The sequence below is a fragment of the Somniosus microcephalus genome, chromosome 6 (genome assembly GCF_052327205.1).
Source record: "Somniosus microcephalus isolate GS21.2 chromosome 6, FLI_Smic_1.0, whole genome shotgun sequence".
NCBI classification, from domain to species: Eukaryota; Metazoa; Chordata; class Chondrichthyes; order Squaliformes; family Somniosidae; genus Somniosus; species Somniosus microcephalus.
In genome coordinates, this window is record NC_140992.1 from 277,339,373 (window position 1) to 277,360,034 (window position 20,662).

Below are 20,662 nucleotides of genomic sequence, written 5' to 3' on the forward strand. Positions count from 1 at the left end.
TGGATGTCGGATGCTGCGATTCTGTGATGCCCCACGCAGTCAAACAGCCTGCTGAAACACACTTGTAGGAGGATGTCAGGCATTCAACTAATTGTAACCCAGAAGGGAGTCAGTGTTCAGGAGAGGGAGGGGTGACCCTAAAGAGTGAGATATACCAGGATCCAGAGACACGCTGAGCTAGAGCGTGCTGCTAACACTCTGTGAGCTCACGTGAAGAACGGCCATTTCTGCCTCGATTTTAAAATTCTCATCCTTGTTTTCAAATCCCTCCATGGCCTCGCCCCTCCCTATCTCTGTAACCTCCTCCAGCCCTACAACCCCTCGAGATATCTGCGCTCCTCCAATCCTGATTTCCTTCTCTCCACCATTGGTGGCCGCGCCTTCAGCTGCCTGGACCCTAAGTTGTGGAATTCCCTTCCTAAACCTCGCCGCCTCTCTTTCCTCTTTTAAGATGCTCCTTAAAACCTACCCCATGTCCTAATATCTCCTTATGTGGCTCGGTGTCAAATTTTGTTTGATAACTCACTTGTGAAGCACCTTGGGACATTTTACTACGTTAAAGGCGCTGTATAAATGCAAGTTATTTCAATGAGCGAGTGGTCAATCTGTGGAACAGGCTGCCTAGCGAGACGGTGGCAGCAGATAGTGCTGATACATTTGAATGCAAATTAGGTAGATTTCTTTTAGAAACTAACATTTTGTGCTCCAGTGTGTGAGTAATTGGAGAGATGACGTGTGGGGAGTGTAGCGAGCTCGGGAGGAAGAGGTGACTCTGGACCTCTGGTTCCCAAAGCTCTCCACCACTGGGGGTTTCCCTCGCCTCGTGTCTGGGTCTGTTGTAGACTCATTGATAGAGATCGATCACTGTGATTGGTCAACAACCCCATTATCGTATCTACCAGGATGGTAGTAGGAGAACTAGATGGAGCTCAGTCTTTTGTCATCCAGAAATTCCTATGTTCTCTCTCTGGATTCCTCTGTTCAATGAACCAAAGGAAATGCTGCAGTTGGGGGACTGTGATCTGATGCAATTTGACCAAGCGCGAATTGCCAGAAATAACTTGGGAGTCTGGAGATCCAGCAATAGCTAGCAGAATCTCACCCACACCTCTTGCTGGTGTGCCATTGCCTCCTATGAGTCTGGAATGAATTTCTGGGGATATTATTATCCCATCCCCCCTCCTTTCACTCCGAGTTTGTGGAGTGCGTGGGTTAAATCCTGAAACACGTGTTTAGTACTGTGGAGGGAGGGGGAGGGGCTTCACAGCGTGTCTGAACATAACTGAGCTCAGTTACTGAACTACTGAAGCAGATTTGAAATGAGTTTAAACTCATGAAAATATTGAAAAGGGGGAATTAATAAAGTATCATTTTTAATATTGAATTATAAAATGTAGCAGTGAGTTACTCATTCTCATTCACTTTTTTTCAATGTATAAAAGATATATATTGTTTGATGTGGGTACTTCCTGGTTTAGGTACTAATCTGTTTTATGGTCTTGCTTCCTTATTTAAACAGAAGTTTTTTGTTGCGAATGTCAGTCTTCACTGCTTGACAGGTTACAGCGGTTTGTGGTTCTGTTACTGGACTAATAATTCCACCTTTTTGAGAATTTGACTTCAGTTTAAAAAAATCTGAGAATAAAAATCTGGTGTCAGTAAAAGTGACCAGGAAGCTGTCGGATTGTCCGACTGGTTCACTAATGTCCTTTAAGGAAGGAAACCTGCCGTCCTTACCCGGTCTGGGCCTGTATGTGACGCCAGTCCCCACACCCACATGGTTGACTCTTAACGGCCCTCTGAAGTGGTCTCGCAAGCTGCATCAATCCGTTTGATATCGTGCACTGTGGGAGTACCTTCACCACACGGACTGCAGCAGTTCAAGGCGGCGGCTCACCACCACCTTCTCAAGGGGCAACTAGGGATGGGCAATAAATGCTGGCCTTGCCCACACCCTGAGAATGAATTTTTTAAAAATCAGCCTTTTTCCCCCCCCCCCCCTCCCCACCCCTGTCATTCCTGAACAGATTTAATCCAGTGACTGACTCGGTACAGTCTTGGTAGAGGCTTATGGCCCAGCTGTCCAACTGGAGCAAGGCCTGCTAATTTGATTTTAAAATGTGGCCTCTTTGAATATGTCACTCTGAGCCAGTTGTGTTCCTTTGGTCATAAACCTCCCTCCTAATATTTCCCAATGCTGATGACCGAGGAGGGGAGGGAGGAGTAGAGGAGTAGAGGAGTAGGTGGATGAGACACCAAAGGGCTTGGTCAATGAGAAGGGTCTTTGGGAGATAGTTGAAGGCAGGGAGGGGTATAGCCAGGGACGTAGACTTGAGAATTCCAGAGAGTCTGGGGGCGGGGTGGGGGCGGGGGGGGGGAAAGAAAAAAAGAAAGAACTTAGAAACGTAGGAGCAGGAGTCGGCCCTTCGAGCCTGCTCCGCCATTCAATATGATCATGGCCGACCTCTCTCTCAATACCATATTCCCGCTCTCTCCCCATACCCCTTGATGCCTTTTATAGAAACATAGAAAAATAAACTTGCATTTCTATAGCGCCTTTCATGAGCTCAGGACGTCCCAAAGTGCTTTACAGCCAATGAAGTACTTTTTGAAGTGGAGTCACTGTTGTAATGTAGGAAGCACAGCAGCCAATTTGTGCACAGCAAGCTCCCACAAACAGCAATGTGATAATGACCAGATCATCTGTGAGGCCTGCGATGCAGGAATGTTTTAGGATCAGGTGGGGGAAGGGTGAGCGTTTCAGGCACTGGAAGAAAACTGACCTTCAGTTTGACCGAGGTGGGAATTTAATGATCCGCACACAGCTTTAAGGCGCGGAGCGTGGGACTGTGGGGAATGAGTGTTGAGTCGGACCTGGTCCCTGTTATCTGACTGGCTGCTCTCATCTGTCAGGCAATCTCTCTGCCAAGCACCGAGCCGACTCCTTGTGGACCGCAGATATAATTAGAAATATCGAAACACCGCCAACTGAGAGATGCCCACAGGCATGTCTGTCGTCGGCAGAGAGACGGACCCTGTCACACACACAAGGACGTGCCTCGCACGATGCTTTTCGGTCACTGATACGAGCAGCCAGTTCACGAGCGGAGAGGGCCGATCGAGGGCCGAGTCCCCGTCACCCGAGGGTCACCGGCTTCCCACTTATCCCCCTCCCACTCCGAGCACTTTCTGTCAATATTCCGACTCCCTCCCCCAGTTAAAAACCGTCAGAACTGGATAAACAGCAGCTCCATCTTTTAAAAAGAATGATTTGTTCTGGGGATGTAGGCGGGGCTGCAATCATTGCCCATTCCTTGTTGCCAAGAGTCAACCATGCAGTGTGGGGACTGGAGTCACGAATAGGCCAGACCGTGGACGGACAGCAGCTTCCCTTCACTGGAGGACTTTCCAATAGCGGGAGGGTCGGTAACCAGAGGCCACAGACCGAAGGTGATTGGCAAAAGAACCAGAGGCGACACGAGGAAATATATTATTCACGCAGCGAGTGGTCAGGATTTGGAACGCGCTGCCTGATAGGGCGGTGGATACAGATTCAATAGTGGCCTTCAAAAGGGAATTGGATAAATACTTGGAGAAAAAATTGCAGGGATATGGGGAAAGAGCGGGGGAGTGGGACTGACTGGATTGCTCTTCGAAAGAGCCGGCGCAGATTCGATGGGCTGAATGGCCTCCTTCTGTGCTCTACTATTTATTCTATGATTGCTGGGCTGGAACCAGTGTCCTGGCGAATCGAATAACTAGGGCAGTAGAGAGGGCTTTAAACTAATGAAGGGGGGGTGGGAGGATTCAGGAAAGAGAAATGTCAAGGCTCGAGAGCAGAGCAGACTTCTGGGTAAAAATAAGCAGAGTGGGTCAGGAAGGGGCAGAGAGAGTAACAAAGGTAACACGGCATCATAACTAAGGTGACATCAGGGAAAAAGAGAAATAAGTCAAAGCTAAAGGCACAGTATCTGAATGCGCGAAGCATTCGCAACAAAATAGATGAATTAATAGTGCAGATAGAAATTAATAGGTTTGATCTAATAGCCATTACGGAAACATGGTTGCAAAGTGACCAAGGCTGGGAACTAAATATTCCTGGATATTTAACTTTTAGAAGAGATAGGCAAAATGGAAAAGGAGGAGGGGCAGCCCTGATAATAAAGGATGGGATAAAGACAGTAGAGAGAAAGGATCTTAGCTCCGAAAATCAAGAAGTAGAATCAGTTTGGGTGGAGCTAGGAAACAGCAAGGGGCAGAAAACATTGGTGGGAGTTGTTTATAGGCCCCCAAACAGTAGTTGTAATGTAGGGCAGAGTATAAATCAGGAAATTAGAGGCGTACGTAACCAGGGTAATACAGTGATCATGGGGGACTTTAATCTACATACAGACTGGGCAAACCAAATTTGCAGTAATAGTGTGGAGCACAAATTCATGGAATGTATACAAGATAGTTTTCTGGATCAGTATGTTGAGGAACCAACTAGGGAACAGGCTATTTTAGATCTAGTATTGTGCAATGAGAAAGGGTTAATTAATAACCATGTAGTAAAGGGGCCCTTAGGGAAGAGTGACCATAATATGATAGAATTTTATATTCAGTTTGAAAGTGATTTTGTTAAATCCAAAACTAGGGTCTTAAATCTAAACAAAGCAAACTACGTAGGTATGAGGGGCGAGTTGGCTAAGGTAGATTGGGAAACTACATTAAAAGGTATAATGGTAGACAAGCAATGGCTAGCATTTAAAGAATTAATACATAATTTACAACAAATATACATTCCATTAAGGCACAAAAACCCCACAGGAAAAGTGGTCCAACTGTGGCTAACAAGAGAAGTTAAAGATAGTATTAGATCAAAGGGCGAGGCTTATAATGTTGCCAAAAAGAACAGTAAGCCTGAGGATTTTAGAATTCTGCAAAGGAGGACCAAGAAATTGTTGATTAAAGGGAAAATAGAATGAGAGTAAACTAGCGAGACACACAAAAACAGACTGTAAAAGCTTCTATAGGTATGTAAAAAGGAAAAGATTAGCGAAAGTAAATGTGGGTCCCTTACAGGCTGAGACAGGAGAAATGATAATGGGGAATAAGGAAATGGCAGAGAAACTAAACAAATACTTTGTGTCTGTCTTCACAGAAGAAGACGCAAAAAATCTCCCGGAAATAGTGGAGAACCAAGGGTCCAGCGAGAATGAGGAACTGAAAGAAATTAGTATTAGTAAAAAAAAATAGTACTGGAGAAATTAATGGGACTGAAAGCCGATAAATCCCCTGGACCTGATGGCCTACACCCTAGGGTTTTGAAAGAGGTGACTATAGAGATAGTGGATGCATTGGGTGTCATTTTCCAAAAATCCCATAGATTCTAGAACGGTTCCCGCAGATTGGAATGTAACAAATGTAACCCCACTATTTAAGAAAGGAGGGAGAGAGAAAACGGGGAACTACAGACCAGTTAGCCTGACATCGGTAGTAGGGAAAATGCTAGAATCTATTATTAAGGATGTGGTTACAGGGCACTTGGAAAATAATAATAATAGGATTGGGCAGAGTCAACATGGATTTATGAAAGGGAAACTGTGTTTGACAAATCTGTTACGAGTTCTATAGACTCTGGCACAGTTCCCATGGATTGGAGGGTAGCTAATGTAACTACACTATTTAAAAAAGGTGGTAGAGAGAAAACAGGGAATTATAGACCGGTAAGACTGACATCGATAGTGGGGGAAATGCTAGAGTCCATTATAAAAGATGTAATAGCAGAGCACTTGGAAAACAGTGACAGGATCGGACAAAGTCAACATGGATTTACAAAAGGTAAATCATGCTTGACTAATCTACTGGAATTTTTTGAGGATGTAACTGGTAGAATAGATAAGGGAGAACCAGTGGATGTGGTGTATTTGGACTTTCAGAAGGCTTTCGATAAGGTCCTGCATAAGAGATTAGCGTGTAAAGTTAAAGCACATGGGATTGGGGGTAATGTACTGACTTGGCTAGAGAACTGGTTGACAGACAGGAAGCAGAGTTGGAATAAACGGGTCTTTTTCCGAGTGGCAGGCAGTGACTAGTGGGGTACCGCAGGGATCGATGCTAGGACCCCAGTTATTCACAATATATATTAATGATCTAGACGAGGGAACTAGATGTAATATCTCCAAGTTTGTAGACGACACAAAGCTGGGTGGGAGGGTATGCTGTGAGGAGGATGTCGTGAAACTCCAGTACGATTTGGACAGGTTGGGTGATTGGGCAGATGCAGTATAATGTGGATAAATGTGAGGTTATCCATTTTGGTGGCAAAAACAGAAAGGCAGATTATTACCTGAACGGCAATAGATTGGGAAAAGGGGAAGTGCAATGAGACCTGGGTGTCCTTGTGCACCAGTCGCTGAAGGTAAGCATGCAGGTGCAGCAGGCGGTTAAGAAGGCAAATGGTATGTTGGCCTACAAAAGGTAAATCGTGTTTGACTAATCTACTGGAATTTTTTGAGGATGTAACTGGTAAAATAGATAAGGGAGATCCAGTGGATGTGGTGTATTTGGACTTTCAGAAGGCTTTCGATAAGGTCCCGCATAAGAGATTAGCTTGCAAAATTAAGGCACATGGGATTGGGGCCACGGTATTGACTTGGATAGAGAACTGGTTGGCAGATAGAAAGCAGAGTTGGAATAAACGGGTCGTTTTCCCAGTGGCAGGCAGTGACTAGTGGGGTACCGCAAGGATCGGTCCTAGGACCCCAGCTGTTCACAATATATATTAATGATCTGGACGAGGGAATTGGATGTAGTATCTCCAAATTTGCAGATGACACAAAGCTGGGTGGGAGGGTAAGCTGTGAGGAGGATGTCGTGAAACTCCAGTACGATTTGGACAGGTTGGGTCATTGGGCAGAAACATGGCAAATGCACTATAATGTGGATAAATGTGAGGTTATCCACTTTGGTGGCAAAAACAGGAGGGCAGATTATTATTTGAATGGCAATAGATTGGGAGAAGAGGAAGTGCAAAGAGACCTGGGTGTTCTTGTGCACCAGTCGCTGAAGGTAAGCATGCAGGTGCAGCAGGCGGTTAAGAAGGCCAATGGTATGTTGGCCTTCGTAGCAAGAGGGTTCGAGTACAGGAACAAGGATGTCTTGCTGCAGTTGTACAGGGCCTTGGTGAGACCGCACCTTGAGTATTGTGTGCAGTTTTGGTCGCCTTATCTGAGGAAGGATGTTCTTGCCATAGAAGGAGTTCAGCGAAGATTCACCAGACTGATACCTGGGATGGCAGGAATGACGTATGAGGAGAGATTGGGTCGATTGGGCTTATACTCGCTGGAGTTTAGAAGAATGAGAGGGGACCTCATTGAAACTTATAAAATTCTAACAGGACTAGACAGACTAGATGCAGGAAGGATGTCCCCGATGGCGAGGGAGTCCAGAACCAGGGGTCACAGTCTAAGGATAAGGGGTAAGCCATTTCGGACTGAAATGAGGAGGAATTTCTTTACCCAGAGAGTGGTGAACCTGTGGAATTCTCTACCACAGAAGGCTGTTGAGGCCAATTCATTAAATATATTCAAGAAGGAGTTAGATATATTTCTTAAGACTAAAGGGATATGGGGAGAAAGCAGGGACAGGGTACTGAATTTGGATGATCAGCCATGATCTCCTTAAATGGTGGAACAGGCTCGAGGGGCCGAATGGCCTACTCCTGCTCCTATCTTCTATGTTTCTATGTTTTTGAGGTTGTAACTAGCAGAATAGATAAGGGGAACCAGTGGATGTGGTGTATTTGGATTTTCAGAAGGCATTCGATAAGGTGCCACACAAGAGGTTATTAAACAAAATTAGGGCTCACGGGCTTGGGGGTAATATACTAGCATGGATTGAGGATTGGTTAACGGACAGAGAACAGAGAGTAGGAATAAACGGGTCACTTTCAGGTTGGCAGGCTGTAACTAGTGGGGTACCACAAGGATCAGAACTTGGGCCTCAGCTATTCACAATCTACATCAATGATTTGGATGAGGGGACCAAATGTAATATATCCAAGTTTGCTGCTGATACAAAGCTGGGTGGGAATGTAAGTTGTGAGGAGGATGCAAGGAGGCTTCAAGGGGATATAGACAGGCTAAGTGAGTGGGCAAGAACATGGCAAATGGAATATAATGTGGAGAAATGTGAAGTTATCCACTTTGGTAGGAAAAATAGAAAAGCAGAGTATTTTTTAAATGGTGAGTGATTGGGAAATGTTGATGTTCAGAGGGACCTGGGTGTCCTTGTACACGAATCACTGAACGTTAACATGCAGGTACAGCCAGCAAGCCTGATTGGCTCAGCGCCGCACCCTGAAATTAGCACGATGCCATCCTGCACGTAACCAGTAGGGGTGACCATGAATCTGGGATTGTGGGGGGGGGGAATGGGGGGTTTAATTCTCGGAGGCCCAGCCAGTCCATGTGACGAACTGTGCACTAACTCTGCCTCTTCCACTCCGCCCACAGTTTGACCCTTGCGACGGACGATGGCGATATCTTACTGGACTATTCCAAGAATCTCATCACTGATGACGTGAAGAAGATGCTGTTTGACCTGGTGAGTGCCGCCGAGCCACGGGACGGCTCTCTGTTAACACAGCAGAAGAACTCGTGTTTGTGTCGCACCTTTCACATCCTCAGCACCTCCCGAAACGCTTCACGCTCGATCAATTCTAGTGGTTTTGCTGGTTTTCTGCTGTTTGGTGGTGAGTCACCAAACTGGCCGTGAGCGCCAGCTGTTCGACTCTGGTAGCCAGCCCTGATCCTGATCGTATGCGGACACAGCCAGCCCGCTCGCACACTCACCAGCAGGTGTCACTATACAGTGATCTGTGTCTCGTGGGAATTCAGTCATTTCCCCTCTTTTCCCGCCCCCCCCCCCCCCCCCTTGCTGGCCAAGCTAGGGTACTGAGGCCAATTGTATTGCTGCCACAGCTCTGATCTAATTCAACACAGACCAACATTTGAGCCTTGCATTTTCTGATATTGTTGCGACTTCCCGCACCCAGTTTATCTGGGGCCACGTCTCCCTGGTCAACATGCTTCCCACAACCAACATCACCAAAAACCGGTCATTCATCTCACGCCTGTTTGTGGGATCTTGCTATGTACAGAATGGCTGCCACGCTTGCCCATATAACAGTCACTGCAGTTCAGTCCCATACATTGTTTGCGCAATGCTCTGCCGTGTTTGGGAGAGAGGTGATGTATAAATCCATGTCTGTCGTTGGTGCCTGTGCTAAACCTGTCTCACACCCGGGGCGCGGACCCCCTCGAACCTGGTGTGATGGGTGCAGAACTCACCGAAGATTATTTAAAGTATGTTTGTGTTTTCTTTCCCCCAGGCAAGGTCCCGGGGTATTGAGAAGGCCAGAGATCGCATGTACACCGGGGAGAAGATTAACTTCACGGAGGTAAGTGATGTCCCATCTTACTGAGAGCTCAGTACAAGCCCAAAATGTGTGTTTCCATCGCGGTGCGTCAGCGCAGCTTTCAGTCGGGATGTGGGCGTCACTGGCAAGGCCGGCATTTATTGCCCATCCCTAGTTGCCCTCGAGAAGCTGGTGGTGAGCCGCCGCCTTGAACCGCTGCAGTCCGTGTGGTGAAGGTGCTCCCACAGTGCTGTTAGGGAGGGAGTTCCAGGATTTTTACCCAGCGACGATGAAGGAACGGTCGATATATTTCCAAGTCAGGATGGTGTGTGACTTGGAGGGGAACTTGGAGGTGGTGGTGTTCCCATGCGCCTGCTGCCCTTGTCCTTCTAGGTGGAAGAGGTCGCGGGTTTGGGAGGTGCTGTCGAGGAATGTGTGAGCCCTGCCCTTCACATAACCGGATGTTTAGTAACAGGAAAATTCCATTAGGCCCATAGACCTGTCCCTTTCTGATCAACCCCACCTTCTCCCCACCTCCCTCAACCCCACCCACCCACCCTCTCCCCACCTCCCTCAACCCCACCCACCCTCTCCCCACCTTCCTCAGTCCCACCCACCCTCTCCCCACCTCCCTCAGTCCCACCCACCTTCTCCCCACCTCCCTCAGTCCCACCCACCTTCTCCCCACCTCCCTCAGTCCCACCCGCCCTCCCTCGCCCCGCCCTCCCTCGCCCCGCCCTCCCTCGCCCCGCCCCCCCCTCGCCCCGCCCCACCCTCGCCCCCACCCACCTGCTCACCACCTCCCTCAATCTCGTCTCTCTCCAGCATTGCCTCCAGTATCCACTTTAGTCTCTTTCCTTGGGAAATTATTCCATAACTCGAATGGTGAAACGGTTCCTCCTAATTTCCCTATTTATTCTGCTATCCTCATTATTAACCTGCGTCTCGTGGTTTGAATATTCCCCCCCGGGGCAGCAGTGCTAGAGTCGCCCTTGAGCTCCCCTTGGGTTAGCCAGAGTGATGAAGGCACAAGTCGTACAGGGTTCAGCCTCCTGAGCACCACCCCAATCCCGGCTGAAAGTGCCGGCCTGTGGGCAGGGCTTCCGTGATGCCTTCCAGAGTCGAGTAGCCCACTCGCTGTCTGGGCTCACGCACAATGATTGGCTGCTTGGGTGAAGGCGACCAGCTGCCATGGGACCCTTGCCCAAAGAGAGAAGGGGTAGAGGGTGGGAGGGGAGAAAATTGCCCCGGGTGGGTGGGACTGGTCGTGCTGCAGGTTTGCCAGGTCTCTCCCTCCTCGTGGTCCAGTACCTGTTCCTGCTGCTTTCAGGGCCCCCTTTGTGTCTGTCACAAGGACCCCTGTCGCAATAACCAGCTGTCTGCTGCGCACGGCAGGATGTGGTGAAACCGGGGGTTGTGAAATTGGATTTGTGTAATGCCAGGCGTGTGCACCACCAGCTGGGAGAGTTCATCCTGAAGCAAGATTGAAAATTGGGGCTTTTGGGATGTTGCACGTGCAGGAGGAACAGAGTACAGAGCCGAGCAGCTCACAATGGAGTGTCCTGAAGACTAGGGTCGCCTTGATAGCAGGGGTCCGCGGGCACTGGTAACCCCCACCCCTCCTACCCACGGGAGGCAGGTGCGCGAGTGTGTGGTACCGCACGGTGTGCGTGCCACAGGACCGCTGTTCATGTGATGTTCAGAAGGTCGTGGGTTCACATCCTCACTCCAGAGACTTGAGCACAAAAATCCAGACTGACACTCCAGTGCAGTACTGAGGGAGTGCTGCACTGTGGGAGGTGCCATCTTTCGGATGAGACGTTAAACCGAGGCCCCGTCTGCCCCCTCAGGTGGACGTAAAAGATCCCATGGCACTCTTTCGAAGAAGAGCAGGGGAGTTATCCCCGGTGTCCTGGGCAAATATCAACCAACATCTGGTCATTTATCACAGTGCTGTTTGTGGGAGCTTGCTGTGCACAAATTGGCTGCTGCGTTTCCTACATTACAACAGTGACTAAACTTCAAAAAATACTTCGTTGACTGTAAAGCGCTTTGGGACATCCTGAGATCGTCCCTCTGATCCTTTACCGCATTTACAACACTTGTTTTCCAAGCAGTACGTAGCCTCCTCATTCCTCCGACCAAATTGCACCACCTCACACTTGCCTATGTTGAAATTCATTGCCCTTTACGCGCCCATTCTGTAAGTTTATTAACGTCTTTCTCAGCGTTAATTATACCCCCTAATTTGGTGTCATTCCAGGCCAGACATTGGGAAGCCATTACGACCACCAGAGTCGATCTTTAACATGTGGATATATATTTTATACTAACAAATGCTGATTACGGCTATTCTGCCTGGTACGGCTATACTTCAATGGGGATCGAGAGCGCGTGGACACGTGGAACCCATTCTGATGGGTGTTAGGATATTTTAAAATAGTTTAAATGGCCTCTCTTTTTTTCATTCATGGGATGCGGGCATCGCTGGCAAGGCCAGCATTTATTGCCCATCCCTAGTTGCCCTTGAAAGTGGTGGTGAGCCACCTTCTTGAACCGCTGCAGTCCGTGAGGTGAAGGTACTCCCACAGTGCTGTTAGGGAGGGAGTTCCAGGATTTTGACTCGGCAATGATGAAGGATCGGCGATATACTTCTAAGTCAGGATGGTGTGTGACTTGGAGGGGAACTTGGAGGAGGTGGTGTTCCCATGCGCCTGCTGCCCTTGTCCTTCTAGGTGGAAGAGGTCGCGGGTTTGGGAGGTGCTGCCGAAGAAGCCTTGGCGAGTTGCTGCAGTGCATCTTGTAGATGGTACACACTGCAGCCACGGTGCGCCGGTGGTGGAGTGAGTGAATGTTTACGGTGGTGGATGGGGTGCCAATCAAGCGGGCTGCTTTGTGCTGGATGGTGTCAAGCTTCTTGAGTGTTGTTGGAGCTCCACTCATCCAGACAAGTGGAGAGTATTCCATCACACTCCTGACTTGTGCCTTGTAGATGGTGGAAAGGCTTTGGGGAGTCAGGAGGTGAGACACTCGCCGCAGAATACCCAGCCTCTGACCTGCTCTTGTAGTCACAGTATTTATGTGGCTGGTCCAGTTAAGTTTCTGGTCAATGGTGACCCCCAGGATGTTGATGGTGGGGGATTTGACGATGGTAATGCCGTTGAATGTCAAGGGGAGGTGGATAGACTCTCGCTTGTTGGAGATAGTCATTGCCTGGCACTTCTGTGGCACGAATGTTACCTGCCACTTATCAGCCCAAGCCTGAACATCGTCCAGGTCTTGCTGCATGTGGGCATGGACTGCTTCATTATCTGAGGAGTTGTAAATGGTGCTGAATACTGTGCACAAATTAGCGAACATTCCCATTTCTGACCTTCTGTTGGAGAGACCGTCATTGATGAAGCAGCTGAAGATGGTTGGGCCTAAGACACTGCCCTAAGGAACTCCTGCAGCGATGTCCTGGGGCTGTGATGATTGACCTTCAATCACCACAACCATCTTCCTTTGTGCTAGGTATGACTCCAGCCAGTGGAGAGTTTTCCCCCAGATTCCCATCGACTTCAGCTTTACTAGGGCTCCTTGATGCCACACTCGGTCAAATGCTGGCTTGATGTCAAGGGCAGTCACTTTCACCTCACCTCTGGAATTCAGCTCCTTTGCCCATGTTTGGACCAAGGTTGTAATGAGGTCGGCAGCTGAGTGTTCTTGGCGGAACCCAAACTGAGCATCAGTAAGCAGGCTATAGGTGAGTAAGTGCTGCTTGATAGCACTGTCGATGACACCTTCCATCACTTTGCTGATGATTGAGAGTAGACTGATGGGGCGGTAATTGGCCGGGTTGGATTTGTCCTGCTTTTTGTGGACAGGACACACCTGGGCCGTTTTCCACATTGTCGGGTAGATGCCAGTGTTGTAGCTGTACTGGAAGCCACTCTATGCCAGCGTGCTTCGCTTTAGCATTTTAGCCAGAGAGCGAATGTGGAGGAAAAGGGGGAATGGATGAACAAAGATCATTTGGAAACTCAACTGACAGAGAATGATAAACAGCCAGGTCAAGAGGTGGCCCGTTCCGAGATGAGGCACAGTTGATAAGTCACCACATGTTGAAATGCCACTTGGCCCTACACATGTAAAGGACCAAAAACAAAGCTTGTGGAACAGAGATGGAGGCCGAAGGATTAGAAGCGGGGTAAACCCCTCGATACGTGGCCTCCGCAGACATGCACCTACGCATACTGTTGTGCATAGGTCCAGCCCAAGGCTGCCGAATAGTATAAGAATGGGACATTTTTGCTCTTAAAGTTAGAGCACTCTTGGAACCGTCGGAGGCCCATTCACCATAATGGTGACCTGCAAACATTACAAGTCTGATCAGTTTGAACGAGACTTCGCAAAGGAAACCGGTTGTATGAGCTGCTCACCATTTAATGTAACGCTGCAGGGCCATTGTATAAAACCAATACAGTTATTAGTCAATGTATATTAAAGTTGTTGTTTGAACACCACTCGTTCCTGAATCACGCGGAGCTTATTGTTGCTGGACTAACAACCCTTTGTTGCGACAGTAACCACGGGAAACCCGCCAGCACTGGGTAAGGGGGGATGTGGGCCTGCGCGTAACTTGGTTTCCGTTCCTTCTCCGCAGAACCGCGCCGTGCTTCACATCGCGCTGAGGAACCGCTCCAACATTCCGATCCAGGTGGACGGCAAGGATGTGATGCCGGAGGTGAATGCGGTGCTGGAGAAGATGAAGAATTTCTGCCAGGTAACTGAGAGCTAGAACCCAGAGTTTGCAGCCGCGGTCCAGCCAGAATGAGTAGCGACCCCCTGTGGCTTGGGGGTGGAACACCTTAACACAGGGGAGCCCGAGTTACATCGAGTTTACAGCACAGAAACAGGCCATTCAGCCCATGGTCCATGCCGGTGTTTCAGCTCCACACGAGCCTCCTCCCACCCCTCGTTCATCTAACCCTATTCCTTTCTCCCTCATGTGCTTATCTAGCCTCCCCTTAAATGTATCTACACTATTTGCCTCAACCACTCCCTGTGGTAGCGAGTTCCACATTCTCACCACTCTCTGGGTAAAGAAGTTTCTCCTGAATTCACTATTGGATTTATTAGTGACTGTCTTATATTTATGGCCTCTAGTTTTGCTCTCCCCTGCAAGAGGAAACATTTCTGTGATGACCCTATCGAACCCCTTTATAATTTTACTTAATGTTGATTATTATATCTCTGGCTTGGAGCCTGGTGGGTGACCTATTAACCCTTGGGTTGGTCACCTGGCCAACATGGAACTGTACGGTAAGTTTTGGGCGCGACTGAATTCACAAAAGTTTGTTGGGAATTTTTAATAATTATTTTATTCTGTGTTTCGATAGGGTCAATAGAGAAAAACTCCTTCCTCTGGCGGGGAGTGCAGAACAAGGGGGAAGAACCTTAACATTAGAGCCAGGCCGTTCAGGGGTGATGTCAGGAAGCACCACTTCACACAAAGGGTGGTGGAAATCTGGAACTCTCTCCCCCAGAAAGCTGTGGAGGCTGGGGGTCAATTGAAAATTTAAAAACTGAAGATTGATCGATTTTTGTTATGTAAGGGTATTAAGGGATTTGAGGTACAGATCAACCATGATCTAATTGATGGGTGGAGCAGGCTTAATGGGCTGTCTGTCCTCCTCCTGATCCTATGTGGGCATCTCTGACACGGCCAGCATTTATTGCCCATCCCTCGTTACCCTTAAGGTGGTGTTGGGCAATGTTCCCTCTAATTGTTTTTAGGGTGCGCGGCCCATTCAAATTTCCGCACGGGCGCGTTTTTTCCATTTTAAAAGCCGTTGAGCCGGCTGCACGGGACCTCCAGACCGCGCCGCTTAACGGGAACATTGGCGGTGAGCCATCTTCTTGAACTGCTGCAGTCCGTGTGGTGAAGGTGCTCCCACAGCGCTGTTAGGGAGGGAGTTCCAGGATTTTGACCCAGCGACGATGAAGGAACGGCTGATATATGTCCAAGTCAGGATGGTGTGTGACTGGGAGGTGGTGGTGTTGCTGCCCTTGTTGGTCGAGGTCATGGAGCTGGGAGATGCTGGTGGAGTCAGCTGCCGGTTGCGCGCACACTTCTGTCTGGAATGGTGTCGAGCTTCTTGAACGTTGTCACAGCTGCACCTGCGCCAGGAGAGTGCTGTGTGTCCCATCACATTCCTGAGTTGGTCTAGTCGATGGTGCAGAGGCTTTGAGGGGAGCTCCAAGTCCCATTCGCCCATCACCCCCTGTGCTCGCTGACCTACATCAGCTCCAGGTCCGGCAACGCCTCGATTTTTATCATGGGACAACCTTCTCACTCTTGGAATCAATCTGGTGAACCTTCGTTGCACCGCCTCTGAGGCAAGTATATCCTTCCTTAAGTACAGAGACCAAAACGGTGCACCGTACTCCAGGTGTGGTCTCACCAGGGCCCTGTACAATTGTAGCAAGACTTCCTTACTCTTATACTCCAACCCCCTGCAATAAAGGCCAACATGCCATTTGCCTCCCGAATTGCTTGTTGTACCTGCAGGCTCGCTTTGGAGCAGAATGTGGCCACTCCGAGCTTTGGGCAGTGATAGTTGTGGTTCAATGTCGGTGGGACATTCTTGAGCAGCTGGCCCAGTATTGTGGGATGGACCGAGCCCCTTCCTGACTATAATCGCAAAAATCCCACCGAGACGATCGGGTCCTCTTGTACCCGGTAAATATGGAAAATGCAATGTTGGTTTGGGATTGGCCGGCTGTGCTGAATGCTAGGATATAATCCGTGTTTGGATGGTAGGTAGATTGCATGATCGTGACACTCCCAGTCTTCGAGCGTGTTTCTCACTGAATCTGATTCTATTGCAGAGAGTTCGCGGGGGAGAGTGGAAGGGATTCACCGGCAAGACCATCACCGACGTTGTCAATATCGGGATCGGCGGCTCGGACCTGGTAGGGAAACCTCTCCTTTCACTACTCCGATTTAACAACTTGGGGATCAGAGACACCTGATGGCAGCTGGAAACTTCCAGATAGGGTGGGGGGAGGGGAGGTGCTGACCTGGCTCGGTATGGGGAGGGGGGTCTGAGAGTGACCTCGTTTGGTATAATAGATTATAGACTTTTACTGGTGGGTTCAGGTCTGTCGCTGTGTAACACTGGGGTACAGTACTGGTGGGTACAGGTCTGTCACTAACACTGGGGTACAGTACTAGTGGGTACAGGTCTGTCACTAACACTGGGGTACAGTACTGGTGGGTACAGGTCAGTCACTAACACTGGGGTACAGTACTGGTGGGTACAGGTCTGTCACTATAACACTGGGGTACAGTACTGGTGGGTACAGGTCTGTCACTAACACTGGGGTACAGTACTGGTGGGTACAAGTCTGTCACTAATACTGGGGTACAGTACTAGTGGGTTCAGGTCTGTCACTGTATAACACTGGGGTACAGTACTGGTGGGTACAAGTCTGTCACTAACACTGGGGTACAGTACTGGTGGGTACAGGTCTGTCACTAATACTGGGGTACAGTACTGGTGGGTACAGGTCTGTCACTATAACACTGGGGTACAGTACTAGTGGGTTCAGGTCTGTCATTGTATAACACTGGGGTACAGTACTGGTGGGTACAGGTCTGTCACTAATACTGGGGTACAGTACTAGTGGGTTCAGGTCTGTCATTGTATAACACTGGGGTACAGTACTGGTGGGTACAGGTCTGTCACTAATACTGGGGTACAGTACTGGTGGGTACAGGTCTGTCATTGTATAACACGGGTACAGTACTAGTGGGTACAGGTCTGTCACTAACACTGGGGTACAGTACTGGTGGGTACAGGTCTGTCACTAACACTGGGGTACAGTACTGGTGGGTACAGGTCTGTCACTAACACTGGGGTACAGCACTAGTGGGTTCAGGTCTGTCACTGTATAACACTGGGGTACAGTACTGGTGGGTACAGGTCTGTCACTAACACGGGTACAGTACTGGTGGGTACAGGTCTGTCACTAACACTAGGGTACAGTACTGGTGGGTTCAGGTCTGTCACTGTATAACACTGGGGTACAGTACTGGTGGGTACAGGTCTGTCACTAACACGGGTACAGTACTGGTGGGTACAGGTCTGTCACTAACACTGGGGTACAGTACTAGTGGGTTCAGGTCTGTCACTGTACAACACTGGGGTACAGTACTGGTGGGTTCAGGTCTGTCACTGTATAATACTGGGGTACAGTACTGGTGGGTACAGGTCTGTCACTAACACTGGGGTACAGTACTAGTGGGTTCAGGTCTGTCACTAACACTGGGGTACAGTACTGGTGGGTACAGGTCTGTCACTAACACTGGGGTACAGTACTGGTGGGTACAGGTCTGTCACTAACACTGGGGTACAGTACTGGTGGGTTCAGGTCTGTCACTAACACTGGGGTACAGTACTGGTGGGTACAGGTCTGTCACTAACACTGGGGTACAGTACTGGTGGGTTCAGGTCTGTCACTGTATAACACTGGGGTACAGTACTGGTGGGTACAGGTCTGTCACTGTATAACACTAGGGTACAGTACTGGTGGGTACAGGTCTGTCACTAACACTGGGGTACAGTACTGGTGGGTTCAGGTCTGTCACTAACACTGGGGTACAGTACTGGTGGGTTCAGGTCTGTCACTGTATAACACTGGGGTACAGTACTGGTGGGTTCAGGTCTGTCACTGTATAACACTGGGGTACAGTACTGGTGGGTACAGGTCTGTCACTAACACTGGGGTACAGTACTGGTGGGTACAGGTCTGTCACTAACACTGGGGTACAGTACTGGTGGGTACAGGTCTGTCACTAACACTGGGGTACAGTACTAGTGGGTTCAGGTCTGTCACTAACACTGGGGTACAGTACTAGTGGGTTCAGGTCTGTCACTAACACTGGGGTACAGTACTAGTGGGTTCAGGTCTGTCACTAACACTGGGGTACAGTACTGGTGGGTACAGGTCTGTCACTAACACTGGGGTACAGTACTGGTGGGTACAGGTCTGTCACTAACACTGGGGTACAGTACTGGTGGGTTCAGGTCTGTCACTATAACACGGGTACAGTACTGGTGGGTACAGGTCTGTCACTAACACTGGGGTACAGTACTGGTGGGTTCAGGTCTGTCACTAACACTGGGGTACAGTACTGGTGGGTTCAGGTCTGTCACTGTATAACACTGGGGTACAGTACTGGTGGGTTCAGGTCTGTCACTGTATAACACTGGGGTACAGTACTGGTGGGTACAGGTCTGTCACTAACACTGGGGTACAGTACTGGTGGGTACAGGTCTGTCACTAACACTGGGGTACAGTACTGGTGGGTACAGGTCTGTCACTAACACTGGGGTACAGTACTGGTGGGTTCAGGTCTGTCACTAACACTGGGGTACAGTACTGGTGGGTACAGGTCTGTCACTGTATAACACTGGGGTACAGTACTGGTGGGTTCAGGTCTGTCGCTGTATAACACTGGGGTACAGTACTGGTGGGTACAGGTCTGTCACTGTATAACTGGGGTACAGTACTGGTGGGTACAGGTCTGTCACTGTATAACACTGGGGTACAGTACTGGTGGGTACAGATCTGTCACTATAACACTGGGGTACAGTACTGGTGGGTACAGATCTGTCACTGTATAACACTGGGGTACAGTACTGGTGGGTACAGATCTGTCACTGTATAACACTGGGGTACAGTACTGGTGGGTACAGGTCTGTCACTGTATAACACTGGGGTACAGTACTGGTGGGTACAGATCTGTCCCTGTATAACACTGGGGTACAGTACTGGTGGGTTCAGGTCTGTCACTGTATAACACTGGGGTACAGTACTGGTGGGTACAGGTCTGTCACTGTATAACACTGGGGTACAGTACTGGTGGGTACAGGTCTGTCACTAACACTGGGGTACAGTACTGGTGGGTACAGGTCTGTCACTGTATAACACTGGGGTACAGTACTGGTGGGTACAGGTCTGTCACTGTATAACACTGGGGTACAGTACTGGTGGGTACAGATCTGTCACTGTATAACACTGGGGTACAGTACTGGTGGAACCAAGGCGGGTGGATGGAGTCAGGATACAGATCAGCCATGAGCTAATTGAATGGTGGAACCGACTCGAGGGCTGAATGACCTCCTCCTGTTCTCGCTCCTTGTCGATGAAGCATTGACTGCGTGAAGTCCGGTGCCTGGATGGTTTCTCTTTATGATGCACCTGTGGTAAAATAATCCCTGGTTTGGAGGGATCCCAGCACTGTGGTGCGGTCTGACTCGATCTGAGTGGGTCCAGGATCACCAGAGTCTTTACCTGAGACTCTCCTACTCCTCTATACTCATGGAGTTGGTAAAACGTGGGCTGTTCTTTTGTCCTAGGGTCCACTCATGGTAACGGAAGCTCTCAAACCCTATGCCAAGGATGGGCCGAAGGCCTGGTTTGTGTCCAACATTGATGGGACCCACATGGCGAAAACCCTGGCCGAGCTGAACCCTGAGACCACCCTGTTCATCATCGCCTCCAAGGTAGGTGTCCGAGCTTGACCACGGTCAGTCCGCTGTTGCTCCTGACTCTGTCCCCGTCCTGGGGTCGCTGGTCTGGAGTTCAACTGGGGTCGTGGGGGCCAGTGTGTCAGACTGACCCTTTCTGTTTCTGTAAAGACCATTGTCCTGGTGGGGGAATAGTGTAAGGGGGTGGAGGACTGGGGAGCGGAGGGTGTACATGTGGGGGTGGGGGCGAGTCCCAGGTAATGGTGGGGTGGGGAGAAGAGTCGCGGGTGGGGGGGGAGTCCCGGGTGGGAGTTTATGGGGAGTGTATAAAGGAGGGTGGGGGTTCGGGGGGTGGGGGGTCCCGGGGACGGGGGTGTTGAGTTGTCATTGACTGTCTCTCTCTCTCTCTCTCTCTCTCTCTCTTCCAGACTTTCACCACCCAGGAGACCATCACCAATGCAGAGTCGGCTAAAGAGTGGTTCCTGGCGACTGCGAAGGATGTGAGTGGGAGGCGGGGAGAGTGGGAGGCGGGGGGAGGTGAGGGACGGGGGGAGGTCTCGCTGTATTCACATTCTGTTCTCCCGCCAGCTGAAGGCCCTGACTCGAGCCGGAGTCCGGTTCCAAAGGCAGCCTCCGGGTTCCCCTGCACACGTCCCTCCTTCATTCATGAGCCCAGATGGTGGGTGTTTGTGATTCCCCCTCTGGTGGAATAGTCTGTCGGCCAGGTCCGCGCTCAGTA

General features: G+C 49.6%; 1 protein-coding gene across 1 annotated transcript in view; it reads left to right on the forward strand.

Annotated features, from left to right (window-relative positions):
* The window catches only part of gpib (glucose-6-phosphate isomerase b), a 43,140-nt gene that overhangs the window by 1,808 nt on the left and 20,670 nt on the right, over nucleotides 1-20,662 (forward strand). Inside the window, exons 2-7 of the mRNA XM_085991883.1 lie at nucleotides 8,499-8,589; nucleotides 9,377-9,445; nucleotides 14,049-14,168; nucleotides 16,277-16,360; nucleotides 19,813-19,959; nucleotides 20,352-20,423. Coding sequence (XP_085848009.1) covers nucleotides 8,499-8,589; nucleotides 9,377-9,445; nucleotides 14,049-14,168; nucleotides 16,277-16,360; nucleotides 19,813-19,959; nucleotides 20,352-20,423 — 583 coding nt within the window. The remainder of the gene's footprint in view (nucleotides 1-8,498; nucleotides 8,590-9,376; nucleotides 9,446-14,048; nucleotides 14,169-16,276; nucleotides 16,361-19,812; nucleotides 19,960-20,351; nucleotides 20,424-20,662) is intronic.